General features: G+C 39.0%; 2 protein-coding genes and 1 long non-coding RNA gene across 4 annotated transcripts in view; 2 read left to right on the plus strand and 1 right to left on the minus strand.

Moving 5' to 3' along the window:
* The window catches only part of PLRG1 (pleiotropic regulator 1), a 162,232-nt gene that overhangs the window by 80,396 nt on the left and 56,260 nt on the right, over window positions 1-25,576 (plus strand). The window lies entirely within an intron of this gene.
* On the minus strand, window positions 5,616-16,108 carry LOC129630364 (uncharacterized). 2 transcript variants are annotated; one of them, XR_008703650.1, is made up of 4 exons: window positions 15,973-16,108; window positions 8,805-9,385; window positions 8,234-8,374; window positions 5,616-6,462 (listed from the first exon to the last, which is right to left on the minus strand). It is a non-coding gene; the product is annotated as an uncharacterized LOC129630364 (long non-coding RNA). The 2 variants fall into 2 exon arrangements; XR_008703651.1 differs by lacking the exon at window positions 8,234-8,374.
* Window positions 10,642-18,742, plus strand: FGA (fibrinogen alpha chain). Its single transcript, XM_055550936.1, has 6 exons — window positions 10,642-10,752; window positions 12,930-13,064; window positions 13,874-14,057; window positions 15,097-15,242; window positions 15,819-17,103; window positions 17,842-18,742. Exons 1-6 carry the CDS (start codon window positions 10,699-10,701, stop codon window positions 18,549-18,551), a joined length of 2,514 nt encoding a protein of 837 aa, XP_055406911.1. The 5' UTR covers window positions 10,642-10,698; the 3' UTR covers window positions 18,552-18,742.

The following is a 25,576-nucleotide window of genomic DNA, read 5'->3' on the forward strand; positions in this document are numbered from 1 at the left end:
TCACTCCAGTGATTTATCTGAAGAAAATTATTTTTGAAAAAGAAAATAGCTCTATGCAGAAATGTAAATAATTATTTAAATACTAAATAAATACTTAATAGCAGTGGGAAATTTAGAAAATATTAACATTGGAAAAATGAACAAGGTGATTTATTAGTACAATGACTGGAATGAATGCAATGATTTCATAAGTATAATATCTCTGTATGAACCTAGAAGCATTTACTAAATAATATGTGAAACTTTAAGATGAAAAGCAACTTTACAATGAGAAGTATGTAAAAGTACATATGCATATACATCTTGAGTAGAATGTAGTCTCGACATACATGCATTATTTGTCTATATTTGTTCTCCAACTGATCTATAAAATTTAATAAAATACTAAACAAAATAAATATAAACAAGTCCAAAAGTTTCTGATTTTCTCATGATCACTTTTCCAATGCTTCTCCTAAAATATCAATTATAACATTTTTTCATAAACATTTGGAACCCCTGTTTTTGGAGTGTCCAGAGTACATACATGGTCTGCATGTTGGGTAATTCAGGATTGATTGATGGGAAGGGGCTTCTAACTTTCTTCTATACCTCTTCACGGGCTTCCATGATACCTCAGATGGTAAAGTGTCTGCCTACAATGCAGGACACCCAGGTTTGATCCCTGGGTCGGGAAGATTCCCCTGGAGAAGGAACTGGCAACCCACTCCAGTATTCTTGCCTGGAGATTCTCATGGATGGAGGAGCCTGGTGGGCTACAGTCAGTGGGTTTGCAAAGAGTCAGACACGACGGAGCGACTTCACTTTATACCTCTTCACTGTTTGTCTTGTTATGTGCTGTGCTTAGTGTCCAACTCTGCGACTCCATGGACTATAGCCCACCAGGCTCCTCTATCCATGGGGATCCTCCAGTCAAGAATACTGGAGTGAGTTGCCATGCCCTCCTCCAGGGGGTCTTACCAGCCTAGGAATGGAGCCCAGGTCTTTACAAACAAAATATTGTTAGTTTTGTTTACCAGGTGGCTCAGTGGTAAAAAATCTATTTGTGCCAATGCAGAAACCACAGGAGATGGAGGTTTGATCCTTGGGTTGGGAAGATCCACTGGAGGAGGGAATTGGCAGGCCACTCCAGGATTCTTGCCTGGAGGATCCCCATGGACAGAGGAGCCTGGTGGGCTACAATCCATGGGGGTCACAAAGAGCTGGACAGATTGAGTAACTCAGCAAAACCACAAATTATTAATAGTTCTGTAGTTGATTTAAAATTCAATTAGATAGAGATAAACAGATGAATTTCAAATTTTTACTTGTCTGGTTATTAATATTCAGTGGTGAACACTGAAGTGTTCAGTCGCTCAGTCGTGTTCAACTCTTTGAGACACCATGGACTGCAGTGGGCTTCCCTGTCCATCACCAAATCATGAAGCTTGCTCAAACTCATAGCTTAAGAAATAAAACAAGAGATATAATCACAGACTCAATTGGATTCAGTTCAGTTCAGTCACTCAGTGGTGTCCGACTCTTTGCGACCTCATGAATCGCAGCATGCCAGGCCTCCCTGTCCATCACCAACTCTCAGAGTTAACCCAAACCCACGTCCATCGAGTCAGTGATACCATCCAGCCATCTCATCCTCTGTCATCCCCTTCTACTCCTACCCCCAATCCCTCGCAGCATCAGGGTCTTTTCTAATGAGTCAACTCTTGGCATGAGGTGGCCAAAGTATTGGAGTTTCAGCTTCAGCATCAGTCCTTCCAATGAACACCCAGGACTGGTCTCCTTTAGGATGGACTGGTTGGATCTCCTTGCAGTCCAAGGGACTCTCAAGAGTCTTCTCCAACACCACAGTTCAAAAGCATCAATTCTTCGGTGTTCAGCTTTCTTCACAATCCAACTCTCACATCCATACATGACCACTGGAAAAACCATAGCCTTGACTAGACGCACCTTTGTTGGCAAAGTAATGTCTCTGCTTTTGAATATGCTATCTAGGTTGGTCATAACTTTTCTTCCAAGGAGTAAGCGTCTTTTAATTTCATGGCTGCAGTCACCATCTGCAATGATTTTGGAGCCCCCCCAAAATAAAGTCTGACACTGTTTCCACTGTTTCCCCATCTACTTCCCATGAATTGATGGAACCAGGTGCCATGAATGTTGAACTTTAAGCCAACTTTTTCACTCTTCTCTTTCACTTTCATTAAGAGGCTCTTTAGTTCCTCTTCACTTTCTGCCATAAGGGTGGTGTCATCTGCATATCTGAGGTGATTGATATTTCTCCTGGCAATCTTGATTCCAGCTTGTGCTTCCTCTAGCCCAATGTTTCTCATGATGTACTCTGCATATAAGTTAAATAAGCAGGGTGACAATATACAGCCTTGATGTACTCCTTTTCCTATTTGGAATGAGTCTATTGTTCCATGTCCAGTTCTAACTGTTGCTTCCTGACCTGCATATAGGTTTCTCAAGAGGCAGGTCGGGTGCTCTGGTATTCCCATCTCTTGAAGAATTTTCCATAGTTTATTGTAATCCACACAGTCAAAGGCTTTGGCATAGTCAATAAGCAGAAATAGATGTTTTTCTGGAACTTGCTTGCTTTTTCGATGATCCAGCAGATGTTGGCAATTTGATCTCTGGTTCCTCTGCCTTTTCTAAACCCAGCTTGAACATCTGGAAGTTCATGGTTCATGTACTGCTGAAGCCTGGCTTGGAGAATTTTGAGCATTACTTTACTAGCATGTAAGATGAGTGCAATTGTGCGGTAGTTTGAGCATTCTTTGGCAAGGCCTTTCTTTGGGATTGGAATGAAAACTGACCTTTTCCAGTCCTGTGGCCACTGCTGAGTTGTCCAAATTTGCTGGCATATTGAGTGCAGCACTTTCACAGCATCATCTTTCAGGATTTGGAATAGCTCAACTGGAATTCCATCACCTCCACTAGCTTTGTTCGTAGTGATGCTTTCTAAGGCCCACTTGACTTCACATTCCAGGATGTCTGGCTCTAGATCAGTGATCACACCATCGTGATTTTCTGGGAAAATATAAGCTAAGGATAAACAACAACAACGAACAAAAAAAATAAAAAATAAAGAGACCTAGAATGGGGAAAGACAATTTCATATACCTTTTCAGTGTGTGTGTGTGTGTGTGTGTGTCCCAGAGGCAGAAATTGAGTTGTACTCAGTTGCTCAGTCGTGTTTGGACTCTACGATGCCATGGACTGCAACCCCACCAGGCTTCTTTGTCCATGGACTTTTCCAGGCAAAACTACACTGGAGTTGGTTGCCATTTCCTACTTCAGGGGATCTTCCCAACCCAGGGATGGAACCCTCATTGGTAGGCAGGTTCTTTACCACTGCACCATCTGGGTACCCCGAAGTTGAATTAGTCATACTTGTAGTACACCATTCACACACATCTGTGTCAGGTCACTCTGATTTATTGAGTCTCTTTCATTCAAATTTCCTTTTCTTCTCTTTACTCCTTATAATAAACAACCATTGTACTAGACTTGATGTGTTTATTTGTACATATTCTTTTGTGCTATGCATTTTTAAATTATATAAATGGCATCATGCTGTAAATCAGTGTGACTTAGAATACTGATCCCCCAATTTTTTGTTACAAGTCAGCATTATGATAAGCAAAAAAATTAATAATTAGTGTAGAAACATTTTTCCTATATTTTGTATGTGATGATTATATTTATTCAAATGTAATTATATGCCTTCAGAATCTAATAATAAAAAAATTGACCTATATTTTGTATATCCTTGCCTTTTTACACTTTGTTTCACTAATACTTATTTTTATTGCATTTTATGGTCTAATAGGCCTGTGACTCATTAGAAATTTAATGAAGCTGGTCCTTTACCACAAACAATTTGAGAAGCACTACTAAGGTCTTTATCGTGCTTACTACTTTTTCCATTCAGCATTGTTAAGCTCTACCTACAATCTGAGTATTTGGTAACTTCCCTTAATCTCCTTTCGATTCCAAGTCTTTCAAAGTGAATATTATTTGGCCCCAAAGCTTGTGCTTTTTAAAACTGTATTTTTAATTAATATCTAAGTTCCTTTCATTATGATCAAAGAATGTAATTTTGATGATCTTATTCTTGAGACAGTGTTCACAAATTACTTTGGGACACAGGAATTATCAGACAAGTAATGGTCCCATGTACCTAAATCATAACCACTCTTCAATAATGATCTGCTTTCAAGAAGAACATTAATATTTTTCCTTTAATAAGGAAAATGAACTAAAGATAGATAAAGATTAGCCTTGTAAACACAAGTTTTGGCCCAAATGGTTAATCTTGAGCGCTCAGAGTAGGGCTGACTGCTGGCTTGTACAACACACCTCTGTAGCAGGTTTGAAAGCCTTTGGGGAAGGCTGGATGGTGAAATTTCAAGCTCTTGTTAATCTCAGTTTCACTGGGAAATATTTGAAAGCCCAAGTAGATAAATTCAGATCATGACATTTAATCATGTCTACAACTGGCTCAAACTTGTCTTTTCCAAATCCCAAATCCAGTATTCTTGGCCCTCTCTCCCATTTCCCAAGTCCTTATCTAGGTTTGCTTCTGCTGGTAACTTAAAAGCATGAAGTAAGCCAAGGTAGATGGGAACCCTCCCTGAATAAGTCTGAATGTTGACCCTTCTTAAACAAACAGAGTAGGGCAGATTCTACTCGGCAATGAATGTAACCTCTTTCAAATCCCCAGGGATGACTAGTTAAAGTGTGACTTAGAAAAAAAATGACCTAACATCTAAGTGACCTTGTACTGGAAATGTTCTCCTTCCTAATTTGCTCTTTTTATACCACAAAGCTATGGGAAGGGTCAAATGAGATCATATATGAAACTGCTCCAGAGACAAAGACAAAATTGAATTGATTTGTGCTGTTAAGATTGGTATTGTTGCATGAGATTTGAATCTAATGTTGGTTAAGTTTGGAAACATAATTTTAAAACTTTAATTTTTTTGACCCATATCTTTTAATAAATTTTAAATTTCCAAATTATTTTTTATTTGCAGAAAAGAAGATACTACACAGAGTCCCCCATCTCTATCACCCAGTTCCTTTAACGTTAAACATCTGATATCACCAAAGCTCGTTTGTCAAAACTTAAGAAACCAATCCTAGTAGTTACTCTTACCTAACTTCCATGCTTTATTCAGATTTCATCAGTTTTTACACTAATGCCCTTTTTTCTGTTTCAGGGTCTGATCTGTGATACACTACATTTAGTTGTCATATCTCCTTAGTCAGTTTTGGTAACCATTTCTTAGTCTTTCCCTATTGTTCATGAACTTGACTGTTGAGAGAAATACATCATGGTATACTTGTCAGTTTGGGTTTCAATGCTCCATATTTTTTTTTTGTTGACTTTTGTTTAAACAAAATTTTACCCAAATGCCTTCTTTTTTTTTTTACTATAAAATTGTCCATTAAAAATAGGTTTCAAGAAGAGTCATGGAGAAGTAAATCAGTCTAAATAATTAAATTACACCATAATTTTCATAAATTCCTTGCTATGGAAAGTCCAAATACCTTACAGATACTCTTTTCCCAGATCTCAATACATGACTATTAAATAAATACCAACTGATAGATCATGTTTGCTATATTTAATAGAAGAACCACAGTGACATCAGAGAAGTGTGCCAAATTAAATGAATTTAAGCTGTATGATGTTGAGATGAATTCATGTTGTTGATATTAACACATCACTTGATTATTCACCTGCATAATGGTTTTATTTTTCAAAAATACCATTTATACTTTAATACACAGTCAACAAAAAATGATATATCCAGCAAAATTTAGCTAAGCACATTGTAAGTAAAATTGATTAATCTTGAAAAATGAATTATTTAGTTGATAATATAGTTAAAAGGGCTTCCCTGGTGGCTTAGCTGGTAAAGCATCCACCTGCAATGCAGGAGACTGCTTGCAATTCAGGAAACCTGGGTTCAAAACCAAAGGAAATGAAACACTGGCAACACTTAAGGGACCTCACTTTTCCCTCTCTCTCTCTCACACACACTCCTCAAGCATACATATCACACACACATACAATGACTTAGTGGAAACCTGATTAAAAGAACTTAAGTAAAAGATCATGAAAATCATGCATAAGGACAAAAAAAATAAAATGATTATTTTATGACTGGAACATTATGAAATTTAATTCCAAAAATGCTAAAAAATATTCAATTAAATGGCTATTAATCTGGGGATAGTTTAATTTTAAAAACAAAGTAGGTTTCTTTCATGAATAAAGAGATTAAAGAGAAACACACTGTGATGGAATCAGGAATGATCAAGAACTCTTTTTTTCCATCCTCACTTTCGTAAGTGTAGCTCAGAATCATTTCTGTGTATTTAAAGAAATTCTCATCTTCTTTCTACAGCTGTAACTTTCAGGAAAACCATCTGCAGTCAGAGTATTGATGAGTTCTGAAAGTAAAAAGCCCATTAGTCACTTTCAGATAGATCGTCATACTAATCTATTCACCTTTCACAGTAAGCAGATTGGTTAAAAACAAGCTTTTGCAATTTTGCTTGAAATTCAGGAGACCAGGAGAGAAAATAAGATACACAAAGCTAAGTAGCCTTGCCAACGTTTTCCAGTAAATCCTTTACAGATCAGTCACTGCTGTCAAAACCTGAGGCAAAAAAAAACCCCAACGTTTTCCAGTAAATCCTTTATAGATCAGTCACTGCTGTCAAAACCCGAGGCAAAAAACAAAAAGAAAAAAACCTGAGCCAGAGGTGCCAAAAGAGTAGTATAAGTGCCAGGATCTCTTATATTTTTGTAATTCAGACAGTTCAAAATATAGAAATTAATTGTGCTACTTTCCAATTATGCACTAAATACTATTTTAACAAAATATTTCCTGTCAAAGTACCATTATGTTCTTGTTATTAGGAGACTAATAAAGATACACATTCATACAAGTTTTTATGCTAAAAGATGTAACTACTATTTTTTAAGAGGTATCTTTCATTTTTAGACATGAATTAAATCTGATATTTTAAGGAATATTTTATAAAAAAAAATATGACAGAAAGTAATGCAGAAACACTATTTCAATCTCTGTGTTCTAAAAGTACTTTGAACTTACCTCATGGGATTTTTTCCATTGTTTTGTATCAGATTAAACCTACTGAAATTGAGATATTAATCATTCTGACCTACAAAAATGGCAATTCTATATGGTTTAACTTCTTAGCTGCACATGTATCTATTTGTTCCCCAACTGCAAGCAACCTGAATGTACAAGACTATACATTATTTGCCTTTCTATCTCAGGAACATAGCATGCAGGACGGACAAATAGCAGATATACAATAAATGTTTATTATTCTCAAACAAATGAATAAATGAACTGATCTCAGAATTTAATACATTTAAAATAAATTGGTGAAGGAAGGGATGGCCTCCTTTCTGGGATGTAGCCCTAATAAGGACAAATACCCCATTCAAAAGAAAGCAGAGGGTTGCTTTATTTTGCTTTATTTGTATTTTAAAGTTATGCTTCTATAAGGGCAAATATCTAGATGACTGGCTATGTATTTTAGCCTCCTATATAAATTTTAATGTGTGGATATAGTTTAAAAGTGAAACATAATTACAGTTATAGAGTTTCTACTCTGTTTACATACATTATATATCATACAAATAGGAACTATTGTAGTCCTGCCAGGTGTGATGGCATAACATATATGTGAATTCTGTATTTAGATACTTATAATTTGTGGAAAATTATATTAATGAAGGAAACATTTATCTCATTAGAGCTAAAGAAAATAGACTATAGTAATCTGTTGGGGAAATGCAATACAGAGTGGTTTTGGCTTAAGAAATTGGAAAATTCTAAATTTTCTACCCATTTTTACTCCTGTAAAGATATCCTTATTGTCATATGATTTAAAATAATTATACTCCTATATATTGTACAACATAGGAATATAGCCAATATTTTATAATAAATGTAAATGGCTATAATCTTTAAAAACTATGAAACAGTATGCTGTATACCTGAAACACACAATATTGGACATCATATACACCTCAATAAAAAAATCATATTCCTTGTATTATTCATTGCCTATTCACCTGCATGCCTTTCTGTCTAAGCAAAACCTGCTTCTCCATGGCTGATAACAAGGCTTGTTTATGAGATAAAGAGGGCTTCCCAGGTGGTGCTACTGATAAAGAACCCACCTTCCAAGGCAGGAAATATAAGAGATGCTGGTTTGATCCCTGGGTAGGGAAGATCCCCTGGGGGAGAGCACAGCAACCCATTCCAATATTCTTGCCTGAAGAGTCCCATGGACAGAGGAGCTTGGCATAGGGTCCACAGGGCTGCAAAGAGTCAGATATGACTAAAGCGACTTAGCACGCACATGAGATAAAGAACCTAGCCTGGTGTTCATTTTTGCAGTGCCAGGCTGAAGAGTCCCCCAGAAGTGCTTGCTTAGGGAACTCTGGTACTGGAGAGATAACACTGGCACTTTCTATTTATATTTAATAGTACTTCTTCTATGCCTGGCATTGTAGTAGGCAGTGTGCCTCAGCTTCAGGAATGTAGTGTGGAAGAGACAAAAAATAAACAACTTTCCCATCTATATTGTCCAGTAGTGATAAAATAGAATGAGTGAAAACCCACTCAGCTTAAAAGAAAAGCATGTGAGGGTGGCTGCCCTTTAGACAGGGTGGTCAAAAGAGGCGTCTCCAAAGAGGTGCTATCTGACCAGAGCCCTAGATGAAGCAAGGGAGAGAGACGTGCAGATACCTGAAGGAGCCATGGAATAGCAACAACGGTGCCCCGGGTGCCACTTGGAAATGCCTGGACATGGCACCAGAGTGCTTGCATTCAGCCACACTGGTTTCTTTTAGCTTACTTTCCATCAGATTCTGTCCAACCAAGTCATCTGAAGTTCACCAGATTACTCTCTGGGAACTCTTTCCATATTCCATGTTCACCTCCAAGAAAGACACTTTGTGCAGAGGAAAACATCTGGGGAAGTCAGTCTTGGGTCCTATATATTCCTGGCATTTTGCTAGTTCAACCACTGTAGACAAGTGTCACCCAGTTTTCCATGGAATCATTGCCCTCCAGAATCCAGATAAGGCTCCAGGGCTCTCTCTGAGCTCTGCAGCTGCCTCTAGAAACCTGAGAAAGCCACATCAGCGGTGAGCCTGGTCAGACAAAGAACCTTCCATGCAGCAGGTGATGTGGGAGGGCTCTGCCTTGTACCAGGGCTCTCACACACTCACACCAGGCTTCACACACCCGCAGAGCCCAAGGAGACAGCAGTCAGTTTCACAACAGTGGAGTTCATTCATGTTTTCTTGTTCGGTGAAGTCCCATACCTTTTGGGGAATATAAAGATCAATAAAATATGTCAGTTCTCCAGTTTATGATTTAATGGATGAGATGGATAATGTTCCTGTACTATTAAATATTATGAGTGGTACATGGTCTAAGGAAGTATGAAAAAAATAAGAGGCTGATTTCAATTGGAGACATGAAATCAGGTACTATGTAAAGTGTCCAACAAAGTGCCCAGCACGTAGTAAACACTCAATAATTTTTGGTTATTATACTACGATCAGGATTGGCTTCACATAGGAAGCAGCATTTGAGACAAAGCAGCATTGGCAGACATATCATAGTATGCCCAGTTAAATATATATTTCAAATAAACAACAAAAATAAATTTTTAGTCTATGTCCAAATATTGAATGGGACATACTTACACTAAAATATATTTGCTGTTTATCTGACATTCAAATTTAACTGGGCATCCTAGTTTTTTATTTGCTAAATCTGGCAACTCCTTAGAAAAGAAAATTTGATAAAGAGCAGGGAAATAAATTAGCAGGTCCAAAGTTACAGAAACTGAAAACAAATAATATTTTCATGGCATTTTAAGTTTTCCAATAATTGTTAACACTTACTACTGAGTACTTACTATGTGGCAATCTGAGGGCTTTACAAAGATTAACTTATTTATTCTTCATAAAAATGTGTGGCAAGTTATCACTAGGAGGAATCTGAGGCATAAAGAAGTAGAGTACTTTGTCCAAAAGCAGAGCTGGGAAATGGTGTAGCTGGGATTGTGAATCTAGGATATTTGGCTTCAGGGGCTGCCTGTCCTAACCATTCTGGATAGAGGGAAGTCATCTCTGCTCACAGTAAGCTTATCGAAGCCCTTCAGGATCAGTTCATCGTCATAGTCAGTCAAAAGTCAGATCCACCAACCATAATTCCTATGTAAACTGAAACCTCAGTTGTCAAATCTCTACCTCCTGGTGGGCTATGGCTAGCCTGTCTCTGCCACCCTCTGTATTCTTTCAAGTACTCCAATAGTAGGTCCTCCCATGTTCCCCCTTGCATTTCCAAAGTCACCGTGTTCCTGGAATGTGGAATTTTCCACGAACTGGGCTACTTTGCAACAGCTTATCAGAAGCAAACAAGCTTGGGGAATTGAGCAAGAAATTCTAGGACAACAACCTTACAGAAGGAGCGAGGGATGCAGGGTGCATGTTGACTGTCTCAATGGGACAAAGATAATGATTAATCAGACCTCCTGCAGATTTAAATGGGATGGGGACTGGAAGAGGAGGCAGTCTTCCTTTTTTCAGCTGGTGCTCCTCTTGAGTCAGCCCTATCCACCGCAGAGATGTTTTCCGTGAGGGACCTCTGCCTGGTCCTGAGTTTGGTGGGTGCAGTTAAGGTATGGCCTTCTCTATTTCCTTTTCTCTTTCTCTCTGGTGTTTATTCTGCAAAGAGCTTGCAGGTCTGAGTCAGCTATGTGTATATCATCACACACTGCTGGCTTTATAAACTGCAGCCTGGGGAGGGAAGTTCCCAGATGGGATTGCCAGCTCAAGAATACAGGGAATATGATCCTAAGAAAGAGACTTAGCCGGACCAAAGTGTATAAATTCACAGGGGACGCTTCTGCACCTGTAGCTTGGTTTTATATTGTTTGTTTGTTTTAAAGAGAAGAAATCTGTTCTATCTTTGTTGCTGTAAAGACTTGGGATTGCTAGCTAACAGAACATTCTTATGATAAGAATTTTTAACCTAATTATTAATTTCTATTTGCCCATAACATGCAGAGCAATGGTTTAATGTAGCTTTTCTAAAAGTTTGTTTTTGTGTTTAAGACAAAAGAAAATTAGCTATTTTTGAAAACAAATTACACAGTAAAATCAGAAGAGATTAACTGATAAAGCAATATGCTTTTTGGAAGAAATCGTATGCTTTTAAGATAATCACAAATATTGCAATAATTCCTAAAGTTTGACTACAGAGATCTACACAAAAGAAGAGAAACTTTATTCAACAATACTTTTGAAACACATTAATCTTATGAAAACATGATAAATCTGTTCTAAAAATTCAGTTACTTCCAGGCTGTGAACTATCCTTGTTTATTTCTTTCTCTTTACTACTTATAAACCCTACCAGAGTAGAAGAAACTAAAGAATATTTCTAACATAATTTTCCTCCCTTACAGTAAGCAATAAATAACCATTTTTATAGGAAATAAGACTAATAGCATTTGCTAAAGTTATATTTTGCATAATGCATAAATTTCATTTATTTCTCCACTATTGGCATAAATATTTAATTTTTACCTGTTTTTATTATCTTGTCATTTTATTCCAAAGTACATCTAAATTTATAATTTTATTTTTTAAACATAAAGATTGTACTTGTCCCTTTAAATAAATTGCTCTTGATTGCTTGAATTCACATTACTATTATCGGGGTTTTTTTAATGAGACAGAAAATACTAACTAATTATAAAAATAAACTACTGAGGGCTTCCCTAGTGGCTCAGTGGTAAAGAATCCACCTGCCAATGCAGGAGATGCAAGAAATGCAGGTTCAGTCCCTAGTCTGCGAAGATGTCACATGCCACAGAGCAACTGAGCCCATGCTCCAGAGCGACTGAGCCTGTGCTCTAGAGCCTGGGAACCGCAACCAGTGCAGCCCGAAAGCCCTAGAGCCTGTGCTCCACAACAGGAGACCCCACGGCCACGCACACCGTAAGTGGAGAGTACTCCCAAAACTAGAGAAAAGCCAGCACAGAGAAAATAAATAAATAAAATTATAACAAAAATAAACTACTGAGAACACAAAACTCCCTGCAAGTTGGTGGTACAAAATAAAAATAGTTAAAACCTAAAATCAACATTGATGTATTAAGTTATACCATTTTGTTGGAAGAATATGTATATATCCTATTTCACTCATTGATACCAATAGAATTTTTTTTTTAAATTTTTATTTCTAATTATAAGATGTTCAAAAAAGGTTGTCAATCTTGGACCTTTTTTTTTCTTTCAGTATACTTTTCATTTCAAATAAAAGAAATTATTATGTGAGTAACCCTAAAAGCATTTCTGAGTATGAATTGGCCACACGTGTGTCCTCGGTATATGCTTGTTTAAATTTTGGACCCATAAGGTCGTTGTAGATATTTGAAGGAGACATAGACCTGAAGTATAGGTTTTTCCACTAAAACAGAAGTTAGAGGAGAGAGAACTCTTGGGTTTCTCCATTATTTTTCTATCTCCAGATATGAATGAAAATGTAAAAGTAAATTTTAACTGTTTGTTGATTCAAATAATTTTGATTTTATAACAGATCCTTTAAAACTCCTAACATTTACTAAAGGTTTGATTAGTGTCAAACACAGTTAAGGTTTATACACTAATCTCCTTTAACCTCACAACTCCACAAAATGGGCCTTAAGGATTTTCATCCAAAAGATATGAAAACTGAAGCTTATAGAGCCCCCTGGATCCCTTGCTCAGGATTTATAGGTATGCCAGTGTCTCCTCTTTATCTGCTTAAAGATCACCTCTCTCTTTTGTGTGTGTTTATAAATCGTTAAAGACAGAAGATGGCAGTGATCCTGTTGGTGGTGACTTTGTAGCTGAAGGAGGAGGGGTGCGTGGCCCAAGACTTGTGGAAAGACAGCAATCTGTCTGCAAAGAGACAGGCTGGCCCTTCTGCTCTGATGAAGACTGGGTAAGCCATGGGCATGGGGACTGGGGCAGGAGAGTCCTTTCCTGGGCACATGGATCGAATCAGGACAGTCCTTCCTGGCCTGCTGGCAGTGTATGCCAGCTGCCACTTCAGGTCACTGAAAACTTGTCCAGTAGGAAATAACCTAATTAACCTATATTGCAAATAAAAGAAGACAAGTAGAAAAGAACCTAGTCCTGAGAGCACTGCTTAAATCACTTCCCAGACTCTGGATCATTGGTGGGATTAACAGATTGGATTATAGTTGCATGTTCAGACAGGTACTAGGAACTACCTGAGTATTAGGGCCTCCAGATTTCATGGGTCCTAATTTATGGTTAAGCGGACCCTCATTCCAGAATTTCTTTAGGATTTCCGACTAGCCCTCTTAAAGTACTTTTAGGTCAAGAAATGATGTGAAGAGACTGAAGAAGAGAACAGTGGGGGCTCACAGAAACCTGCAAAATTTTACTGGCTCTGAGAGACAGACTGTTCTATTAATTTTTTTTAATTTACTGAAGTGTAGTTGATCTACAATATTATTTTAATTTCTACTATATAGCAAAGTGACTTAGTAATACATATGTGTATTCTTTGTCACACCCTTTCCCATTATGATTTCTCGCAGGATATTGACTAAAGTCCCTAGTGCTATACAGTAGGACTTTGCTGTTTATCCATCTTGCATATACTAATTTACATCTGCTAATCCTAGACTCCCAATCCATCCCTCCTCCACCCTCCCCCACCCCTCGGCACCCATAAGTCTGTTTCTGAGAGATAGACTCTTAATTTTTCCTCCTCGTTTCCAGAATACAAAATGCCCTTCTGGCTGCAGGATGAAAGGGTTGATTGATGAAGTCGATCAAGATTTTACAAGCAGAATAAATAAACTAAGAGATTCACTATTTAATTATCAGAAGAACTATAAGGACTCTAATACATTGACCAAGAACATAGTGGAACTGTTGAGAGGGGATTTTGCCAAAGCTAACAGTAAGTATTACAGTTAGTGCACACAATAAAAACAACAAAAATCAGAAATAGATAGGATGTCTTGTTGTAGCAACTGTGATTTTATTCCAGGGTACTTTAAGTAGAAACACATATCTTTATGATATCCCTGAATTTTAAGGAGGGGTCTTGTTTTAGTCATTTTTATCATGTAAAACAAGGTAGCTTAGCATTATTTTAGGTCACAAAGTAAGTCAGAATTTTGGACTTAAGACTAGAATTTAAGTGTGTTCTTTTTTAAGAGTATATTCTGCAAATAAGATGAGCCCAACATTTTGAGTAGATATTTCTGTTTCTGCCTTACAAAGGAAGGTACTGAGAGGTCAAGGGACTTGCCCAAAGGCACAAAGCGCTCAGGTGGTGGGGCTGGGAGTGCAATTCAGACTCCACCCAGCTTCTTAGAAACTGTTTTGCTTTTTAAAAAATATGGAGTCATGTTGTCTCTTTCTCCCAGGCCTAGCACTAAGTCTCATTAGGACCAGGAAACTTCAGACTTGCTCTGGGCATGGGCAGCAAGTTTAGTAAGAGACTCCAGCTCATGAAAACTTGCCTTCACTCTTTATATCATTGGGAGACTCAACTAATTAATTTTATGGTGCAAGAGCAACTGGCAAATGAATGATCCTGCTGACTTATAAAAAAAGAAAGTTTACAAACAATTTCAAACCTATAGCTGGGAAGAAAACCTTTTCAGTAAGAAAATCCAAGAATATATTCAAGTTCCTTGATTAAGGATATAATGAAATAATTGGAATGTGATTAAACATTATTTTATCTCAATTATACCTTTAAATTTTCAGAGATTTATTTGAAGAATGCACCTTAATTTTCATGGATGACTGCAGGATATTGTTCAAATATCAAACACCTAATAGATTTGAAAATCACAAATTAAATGTTTAGAGTAGAAACTATTATAGAAGTAAAATGGGGAATATCCATAAGCAAATTGCCTTCTTTTTCTGACTAACACAAGCAAATCACTCAGCAGCTACTTCAGTATCCATATTTTCCATTTCAGACAATGATAATACATTTAGCCAAGTATCAGAAGATCTGAGAAGCAGAATTGAGATCCTGAGGCGCAAAGTCATAGAACAAGTACAACATATCAACCTTCTGCAGAAAAATGTCAGGGATCAACTGGTAGATATGAAACGATTGGAGGTGAGTAACTATGTGACTCTGACTTCAGATTTCCTTGTTTTTGAGTAGCAAGGAAAGGAAGACAATAGTCATTCATTAAATGCCTACTTAAACGCCTACTTGACGTACAGCAATGCATTATAGCTATTATCTACCAAAGTAGGTATTACAGATCCACTCTACAGATGAAAAAACAAGCTCAGTGCTATTAAGTAAAATTTCCAAGGGCATGTAAAATGGTAATTTCAAAAGCAAATATTCAGTCTTTGCTTGTCTTATTCCAAGCCCTGCTTGTCCCTGACACCACTGTGTCTCTGAGTCTTCAGCTTCAGTCTCACAGAGGATCACATCATTAATGTTTCCTTTGGAGGGAATAGCACTTTCCTCTTCATCTATTCTAAGATAAATCCAGATAGCTCCTATTGTTTATTCTGGCCAGCCTTACAGTACCCAAGGTCTCTTCCACTGAGGATGGTTGGTAGGTCTCCAAGTCAAACAAGTGAAATCAGTTTCCAAAAAGTAAGTTAATTACTAAGAACTCAACAGACAGTTCATTTACAACTACCTTTTTTCTTTATCTTTCCCCCCTCTCTCTAGGTGGACATTGATATTAAGATCCGATCTTGCAAAGGGTCATGCAGTAGAGCTTTAGAACATAAGGTAGATCTGGAGGACTATAAAAATCAGCAGAAGCAACTTGAACAGGTTATTGCCATAAACTTACTTCCCTCTAGAGACATTCAATACTTACCACTGATAAAAATGAGTACAATTACAGGCCCTATTCCCAGAGAGTTCAAGAGCCAGCTCCAAGAGGCCCCTCCAGAATGGAAGGCACTGCTGGAAATGCAGCAGATGAAAATGGTGTTGGAAACTTTCGGTAGCGATGGACATGCCAGAGGAGACTCTGTATCTCAGGGAACAGGATTAGCACCAGGAAGTCCCAGAAAGCCTGGAACCAGTAGTATTGGAAATGTGAACCCTGGAAGCTATGGACCTGGAAGTAGTGGTACTTGGAACCCTGGCCGCCCGGAGCCCGGAAGTGCTGGCACCTGGAACCCCGGCCGCCCCGAGCCCGGAAGTGCTGGCACCTGGAACCCCGGCCGCCCCGAGCCCGGAAGTGCTGGCACCTGGAACCCCGGCCGCCCCGAGCCCGGAAGTGCTGGCACCTGGAACCCCGGCCGCCCCGAGCCTGGAAGTGCTGGCACTTGGAATACTGGAGGCTCTGGATCTTCAAGTTTTAGGCCAGATAGCTCAGGTCATGGGAGCATTAGGCCTTCCAGTCCAGACTGGGGCACCTTTAGAGAGGAAGGAAGTGTAAGTTCAGGGACAAAGCAAGAGTTCCACACAGGTAAACTTGTCAGTACTAAAGGAGATAAAGAGCTTCTGATTGATAATGAGAAGGTCGCCTCTGGGCACACAACTACCACTCGTCGTTCATGCTCTAAAGTCATTACAAAGACTGTTACAAATGCCGACGGTCACACAGAAACGACCAAAGAAGTGGTAAAGTCTGAAGATGGTTCTGACTGCGGTGAAGCAGACTTTGACTGGCACCACACTTTGTCTACGAGGGATAACCTAGATGATTTCTTTGGTAGAACCAGGGATGATTTCTTCACCCGTAAGTTCCACGAGTTTGATGGCAAGACAGGCTTAGAATCCGATGCTGCAGGCTTAGGGGAATTGGGCTCTTCCAGTAGTAAAACTTCAAGTCACAGCAAACAGTTTGTAAGCAGTAGCACAACGGTCAACAGAGGTGGCTCTGCGATTGAAAGCAAGCTCTTTAAAATGGCAGATGAGGCCGAAAGCCTAGAGGATCTTGGCTTTAAAGGAGCACACACCACCCAGAAAGGCCATGCTAAAGCTCGTCCTGCCAGAGGTATCCACACTTCTCCTTTGGGGGAGCCTTCCCTGACCCCTTAGACTAAGTTCATTACTCCTGCAACGTGTCTCCCATAGCACCTTTTACTTCTTTCTTAGTCCTCTATCCTGCTTAATTGAAATTACATGGTTTTGTTTATTTGTGTGTGTGTGTGTGCGCGCGTGTGCACGCGTGCTAGACTGTAAGTTCCATGGGGGCAGGGACTTTGTCTATCATGTTCATTTCTGTATTCCCAAATGCCTAGCAGTGTGGAGTCAGCATTCAATAAATACATGTTATATGAATGAATGAATTAATCCTTCTGGCACTCAATTTTAAATTTGTTTATTCAAATTCTTTTACCACTCAGAATGTGTGCTGTTGGAAATTGTCACTAACATATTAGTCATATTTTTAGTGTATGGCTCAGGTGACATTGAGGTCAGGTTAAAAATAAGTGATATTAGTACTAAATTCTAAAGATATCTTTGCTGATTACTTGTCATTAATCAGTATGTGGAAGTGAAAGTACAAATTCATTGAGAAAAAGCCTCCTTGCAATTTGTACATATAAATGCTATTGACTTGCATAAGTTCCATCCCTGTGTAATCACATCCTTTCTCTTTAAAGAGAAGGAAGAATGGAAGGAAGGGAGGGAAAGGAAGCCAGTTACTTTCATTTAATCTAGGCCATTTAACTTTGTAAAGTTAAATGAGAGAAATTTCTTCCAACCAGCTTAATTTTTTTTTTTTTAGACTGTTATGATGTCCTCCAAACACATCCTTCAGGTGCCCAAAGTGGCATTTTCAGTATCAAGCTACCAGGATCCAGTAAAATTTTTTCTGTTTATTGCGATCAAGAGACCGGTTTGGGAGGATGGCTTTTGATCCAGCAAAGAATGGATGGATCACTGAATTTTAACCGAACCTGGCAAGACTACAAGAGAGGTTTCGGCAGCCTAAATGACAAGGGAGAAGGAGAATTCTGGCTAGGCAATGAATACCTCCACTTACTAACCCTGAGGGGCTCCATCCTTAGGGTTGAATTAGAAGACTGGGCTGGGAAAGGGGCTTATGCAGAATATCACTTGAGGGTAGGCTCTGAGGCAGAGGACTATGCCCTTGAGGTCTCCTCTTACAAGGGCACAGCAGGTGATGCTCTGATTGAGGGTTCTGTGGAGGAAGGGACAGAGTACACTTCTCACACTGGCATGCGGTTCAGCACCTTTGACAGGGATGCAGACAAGTGGGAAGACAACTGCGCTGAAGTCTACGGAGGAGGCTGGTGGTACAACAACTGCCAGGCAGCCAATCTCAATGGCATCTACTATCCTGGTGGCTCCTATGACCCCAGGGACAACAGTCCCTATGAGATTGAGAATGGTGTGGTCTGGGCCCCCTTCAGAGGTGCAGATTATTCTCTCAGGGCTGTTCGTATGAAAATCCGGCCCCTTGTGACACAATAGGCTGAAGGAGTGGAAGTGAGTGGACTCTATTTAGTGAAGAAGAGAAAAAATTAAGGAAGAGAAAGGAGATTCTTTACAGCCTACTAAAAATTCTCAGGTGCTATTTTATTATTCTTTGTACTGTAGCTAAATGTAACTGAGACAGAGTAGTGTTTATAAAATAAAGTTATATGAGTTTTTAATCTTTAAAATAGTTCTGTGGGCTTTAAAATTTGTATTAAAATGGCACCAAGGGACACACAGTACATCAGTAAGAGGAAGTGAGATGGAAGGTCCTCTCTGCAACACTTAAGGGTGTAGTTTTGAGAATGTCTCCATTTCATACCACCCAAAGTCACAGGGTCATTGTAAAGCAAAAAGTAGTTTCATCTATTCTACTTGAATCGCTTTAAACCAATATCTTAAGTTGCAAATCACTGGACTGAACAATGGCTGGCCTTTGTTTAGGAATTTACAAGTTACTATGTACATTAATCTCCTCTGTTGGCAAGCAAATCCAGCAAGGCCGAAGGAGCATTCTTTCCTAATAGAAATAGAAAGTCTTTTTAAGACTTCCAATGAAGACCTTCAGATCACATCAGTCCCTCAGTCGTGTCCGACTCTTTGCAACCCCATGAATTGCAGCACGCCAGGGCTCCCTGTCCATCACCAACTCCCGGAGTTCACTGAGACTCACATCCATCAAGTCAGTGATGCCAGCCAGCCACCTCATCCTCTGTCATCCCCTTCTCCTCCTGCCCCCAATCCCTCCCAGCATCAGAGTCTTTTCCAGTGAGTCAACTCTTCGCATGAGGTAGCCAAAGTACTGGAGCTTCAGCTTTAGCATCATTCCTTCCAAAGAAATCCCAGGGCTGATCTCCTTCAGAATGCACTGATTGGATCTCCTTGCAGTCCAAGGGACTCTCAAGAGTCTTCTCCAACACCACAGTTCTAAAGCATCAATTCTTCGGCACTCATCCTTCTTCACAGTCCAACTCTCACCTCCATACATGACCAGAGGAAAAACCATAGCCTTGACTAGATGAACATTTGTTGGCAAACTAATGTCTCTGCTTTTGAATATGCTATCTAGGTTGATCATAACTTTCCTTCCAAGGAGTAAGCGTCTTTTAATTTCATGGCTGCAGTCACCATCTGCAGTGATTTTGGAGCCCCCAAAATAAAGTCTGACACTGTTTCCACTGTTTCCCCATCTATTTCCCATGAAGTGATGGGACCGGATGCCATGATCTTCGTTTTCTGAATGTTGAGCTTTAAGCCACCTTTTTCACTCTCCACTTTCACTTTCCTCAAGAGGCTTTTGAGTTCCTCTTTACTTTCTGCCATAAGGGTGGAAGGGTGGTGTCATCTGCATATCTGAGGTGATTGATATTTCTCCCGGCAATCTTGATTCCAGCTTGTGTTTCTTCCAGTCCACTGTTTCTCATAATGTACTTTGCATATAAGTTAAATAAACAGGGTGACAATATACAGCCTTGATGTACTCCTTTTCCTATTTGGAACCAGTCTGTTGTTCCATGTCCAGTTCTAACTGTTGCTTCCTGACCTGCATACAAATTTCTCAAGATGAAGACCTTAATGCACATTAAAATTTCTCCCCAGAGTCTAACCAATTTCTTTCAGAAAATACATGGAAAAAAGCATTTAAAATCTTTTAAATATTTACAAGTAGTCCAAACACATTGAACTTAACACCTTAATAAAAAATCCCCACAGTTTTCATTTCACTTCATTTTTCACCAATCATAAAGTATGTTCTGTGATGTATTACTTATTAAAGTAAGACATTTTTTGAAACCACCTCAATATGATCTATATAAATATAGTCATACATTCAATATATTTACATTGGTCAGTATTTTATTGATCTAAGTTGCATCTTTGGTGGCCTTGGCTCCTGGCCCCAATTTTTAACTCACATTTTCTTCTAGTGAGAACCACTTGCCACTTACTCTTGAAAATGTATTAAAATATCACAAGCATATTGGGATCCCAGTACATTGCTCTCACTTGCATAAAGTTTCCATCCCAATGAAAATGCATCCTTTCTCCTAGGAAGGGACAAAAGGGAAGGAAGGATGGGAGGGAGAGAGGGAGAAGAAGGAGGCAGGGAGGAGGGCTAGGAAAAAGGAAAGGGCGCTGGGTGGTGCCTGGGGAAGTGGAAAAAAGGTAAGCAAAAGAGCTTGCAAATGAGTCACATATAATGGTCCAATATTCTTGCATTTCCTTATGTGCTGCTGTGGCCCAGCAGCTAAAGAATCTGGCTGCAATGCAGGAGACCTGGGTTAGATCCCTGGGTTGGGAAAATCCCCTGGAGAAGGGGAAGGCTACCCACTCCAGTATTCTGGCCTGGAGAATTCCATGGATTATGTAATCCATGGTATCCCAAATAGTTGGACAAAATTGAGCAACTTTCACAAATAAGTGACTCCACCCAAATCTTACAAAAACAAGACCAGGGGCTGACTGTGGCTCAGATCATGAACTCATTACTAAATTCAGACTTAAATTGAAGAAAATAGGGAAAACCACTAGACCATTCAGGTATAAACTAAATCAAATCCCTTATGATTATACAGTGGACGTGAGAAATAGATTTAAGGGCCTAGATCTGATAGATAGAGTGCCTCATGAACTATGGAATGAGGTTCATGACATTGTACAGGAGACAGGGATCAAGACCATCCCCATGGAAAAGAAATGCAGAAAAGCAAAATGGCTGTCTGGGGAGGCCATACAAATAGGTGTAAAAAGAAGAGAAGCCAAAAGCAAAGGAGAAAAGGAAAGATATAAGCATCTGAATGCAGAGTTCCAAAGAATAGCAAGAAGAGATAAGAACGCCTTCTTCAGTGATCAATGCAAAGAAATAGAGGAAAACAACAGAATGGGAAAGACTAGAGATCTCTTCAAGAAAATTAGAGATACCAAGGGGACATTTCATGCAAAGATGGGCTCAATAAAGGATGGAAATGGTATGGACCTAACAGAAGCACAAGATATTAAGAAGAGGTGGCAAGAATACACAGAAGAACTGTACAAAAAAGAGCTTCATGACCCAGATAATCATGATGGTGTGATCACTGACCTAGAGCCAGACATCCTGGAATGTGAAGTCAAGTGGGCCTTAGAAAGCATCACTACGAACAAGGCTAGTGGAGGTGATGGAATTCCAGTTGAGCTATTTCAAATCCTGAAAGATGATGCTGTGAAAGTGCTGCACTCAATATGCCAGCAAATTTGGACAACTCAGCAGTGGCCACAGGACTGGAAAAGGTCAGTTTTCATTCCAATCCCAAAGAAAGGCAATGCCAAAGAATGCTCAAACTACTGCACAATTGCACTCATCTCACACGCTAGTAAAGTAATGCTCAAAATTTTCCAAGCCAGGCTTTAGCAATATGTGAACCGTGAACTTCCAGATGTTCAAGCTGGTTTTAGAAAAGGCAGAGGAACCAGAGATCAAATTGCCAACATCCACTGGATCATCAAAAAAGCAAGAGAGTTCCAGAAAAACATCTATTTCTGCTTTATGGACTATGCCAAAGCCTTTGACTGTGTGGATCACAATAAACTGTGGAAAATTCTGAAAGAGATGGGAATACCAGACCACCTGACCTGCCTTTTGAGAAATCTGTATGCAGGTCAGGAAGCAACAGTTAGAACTGGACATGGAACAACAGACTGGTTCCAAATAGGAAAAGGAGTGTGTCAAGGCTGTATATTGTCACCCTGCTTATTTAACTTATATGCAGAGTACATCATGAGAAACACTGGACTGGAAGAAACACAAGTTGGAATCAAGATTGCTGGGAAAAATATCAATAAACTCAGATATGCAGATGACACCACCCTTATGGCAGAAAGTGAAGAGGAACTCAAAAGCCTCTTGAGGAAAGTGAAAGAGGAGAGTGAAAAAGTTGGCTTAAAGCTCAACATTCAGAAAATGAAGATCATGGCATCCGGTCCCATCACTTCATGGGAAATAGATGGGGAAACAGTGGAAACAGTGTCAGACTTTATTTTGGGGGGCTCCAAAATCACTGCAGATGGTGACTGCAGCCATGAAATTAAAAGACGCTTACTCCTTGGAAGGAAAGTTATGACCAACCTAGATAGCATATTCAAAAGCAGAGACATTGCTTTGCCAACAAAGGTTCGTCTAGTCAAGGCTATGGTTTTTCCTGTGGTCATGTATGGATGTGAGAGTTGGACTGTGAAGAAGGCTGAGCACCGAAGAATTGACACTTTAGAACTGTGGTGTTGGAGAAGACTCTTGAGAGTCCCTTGGACTGCAAGGAGATCCAATCAGTGCATTCTGAAGGAGATCAGCCCTGGGATTTCTTTGGAAGGAATGATGCGAAAGCTGAAACTCCAGTACTTTGGCCACCTCATGTGAAGAGTTGACTCATTGGAAAAGACTCTGATGCTGGGAGGGATTGGAGGCAGAAGGAGAAGGGGACGACAGAGGATGAGATGGCTGGATGGCATCACTGACTTGATGGACGTGAGTCTCAGTGAACTCTGGGAGTTGGTGATGGACAGGGAGGCCTGGCGTGCTGCGATTCATGGGGTTGCGAAGAATCGGACACGACTGAGTGACTGAACTGAACTGAACTGAAGAGCTTCTTCAGAATTTAAAATGATTTTCATTTATTTCAGACATTAGTGTATCATATTATTTCCAAGTCTACCTCCTTAGACATATCTACCCACACATCTGCCTACACACAATTTGAGTTGGAAGTAGAAGTATTTTATTTTCCAGAATATCACACTATTAGGGACAGAATTCGTTCCCAAATGAAAGTGACTTTGACTGTGAAGGGCCATTTTCTCCATCTACCTCTTAAAGCTGTATTTCTCTCTTGCTTTCTGGTATTCCACACCCTCCTGTCTTACCTCTCTCAGCCTGTAATTCACAATTCCTGCTCAGATCACTCCTTAAATGTAGGAGTTTTTCATTGCAACAACTTTAGTACTCATTTTTATCAGTTGGAATTAGCTTTGACACACGTGACTTAAATAAGACAGAAACCTCTACAGAAATATGCCCCCATGAAATCTTGAGGAAGCCATCATCCTAATATATAACTTTCACCCTCAAGTTTACCTCATGGCCCAAATATTTTGTCTTGGGCAGTCTGGAGGAGGAGAGACAGAGGAGAAAGAGGTAGCTTGTCTTTTTTAAGGAACTTTCCAGGATGTCCCATAGAGCACATCCACTATGTCCCATCAGTCACGAAGACAGGCCAAGCTGCCAGAAGGGTCAAGATGCCTTGCTTATTTGCTGGGGTACAAAACTATCCTGATTAAAATTAGGAAGACAGGGAGGATAGAGGTTAGGAGAAGCAATTAGCAATCATAGCCAGACCATTGTTTCTCACTTTGCAAGTGTTTTCTCCTTAGATAATTTGATAATTGGTACAGCTCCAGCTACCATCAATAAGCTGTTGATAACTTAATCTAATCTATATTTTTCAACTAATACTGAACACATTCAGTGAAATATTTCTCATTAATCTAAGATTAATTACTTTCCCATCAAATCCAATTGCCTCACCCTAGTTCTAATTTTAGTCATAGACCTCACTAGCCCTCCTGTTTCTTAATCTAGAAAAATTGGTCTCCTCAGCTTCTATACTTCCTTTCAATCAATTATCCAGTCTACTCCTAAATCATCTTCTACTCTAAAAATGGTCATTGTTACAACACTTTTATGCTCTTATGTTATCTCGTGTTAATCTTTTCTCTTTCAAGCTGTTAAACAGTCTGTTAACCTCACACCTTACTGCCATTCTTTATTTTTTTATTGAAGTACAGTTAATTTACAAAATGCTGTGTTAGTATCAGGTATACAGGAAAGTGATTTATATGTATATATATATATATATATACACACACACACACATATATATGTATTATGAAAAGGAATAAATATATCATTTTTGTATTCTTTTCAATCATAGGTTATTAAAAGGTATTGAATATAGTTCCCTGTGCTATATAATAGTATCTTGTTTTATATATATTTTATGTATACTACTGTATATATGTTAATCCCAAACTTCTAATTTATCTGTCTTGCCTCATCCCCTTTGGTAACAGTAAGTTTATTTTTTTATGTCTTTGAATCTATTTCTATTTTGTAAATAAATTAATTTGCATCAATGTTTTAGATTCCACATATAAGCAATATCATGTAACATTTGTCTTTCTCTGTCTGATTTACTTAAGTTAGTATGATAATCTCTAGGTCCCTCCATGTTGCTGCAAATGGCATTATTTAATTATTTTTAATGGTTAGGTAATATTCCATTGTGCAAATTAGAGATACCAAGGGAACATTTCATTCAAAGATGGGTACAATATAAGACAGAAATGGCAAGGACCTAAAAGAAGCAAAAGATATTAGGAAGATGTGGCAAGAATACACAGAAGAACTATGCCTTAAAAGTCTTAATGATCTGGATAACCAAAATGCTGTGGTCTCTCATCTAGAGCCAGACATCATGGAGTCTGAAGTCAAGTGGGTCTAAGGAAGCATCACTAGGAACAAACTTGATGCAGGTGATGGAATTCCAGCTAAGCTATTCCAAATCCTAAAAGATGATACTGTTAAAATGCTGCATTCTTTATGCCAGCCAATATGGAAGACTCAGCAGTGGCCACAGGACGGGAAAAGGTCAGTTTTAATTCCAACCCCAAAAGGACAATGATGAAGAATGTTCAGCATTTGAAGAGTGAACATTGACATTTTGGGAATCGGTAAATTAAAATGGACTGGAATGGTGAATTTAACTCAGATGACCATTGCATTTACTATTCTGGGCAAGAATTCCTTTGAAAAAATGGAGTGGCCATCATAGTCAACAAAAGAGTCCAAAATGCAGGACTTGGGTGCGATCTGAAAATGACAGAATGATCTCAGTTCATTTCCAAGGCAAACCATTCAATATCACAGTAATACAAGTCTATGCCCTGACCAGTAATGCTGAAGAAGCTGAACAGTTCTGTGAAGACCTACA

Source organism: Bubalus kerabau, chromosome 16 (assembly GCF_029407905.1).
Source record: "Bubalus kerabau isolate K-KA32 ecotype Philippines breed swamp buffalo chromosome 16, PCC_UOA_SB_1v2, whole genome shotgun sequence".
Classification (NCBI taxonomy): Eukaryota; Metazoa; Chordata; class Mammalia; order Artiodactyla; family Bovidae; genus Bubalus; species Bubalus kerabau.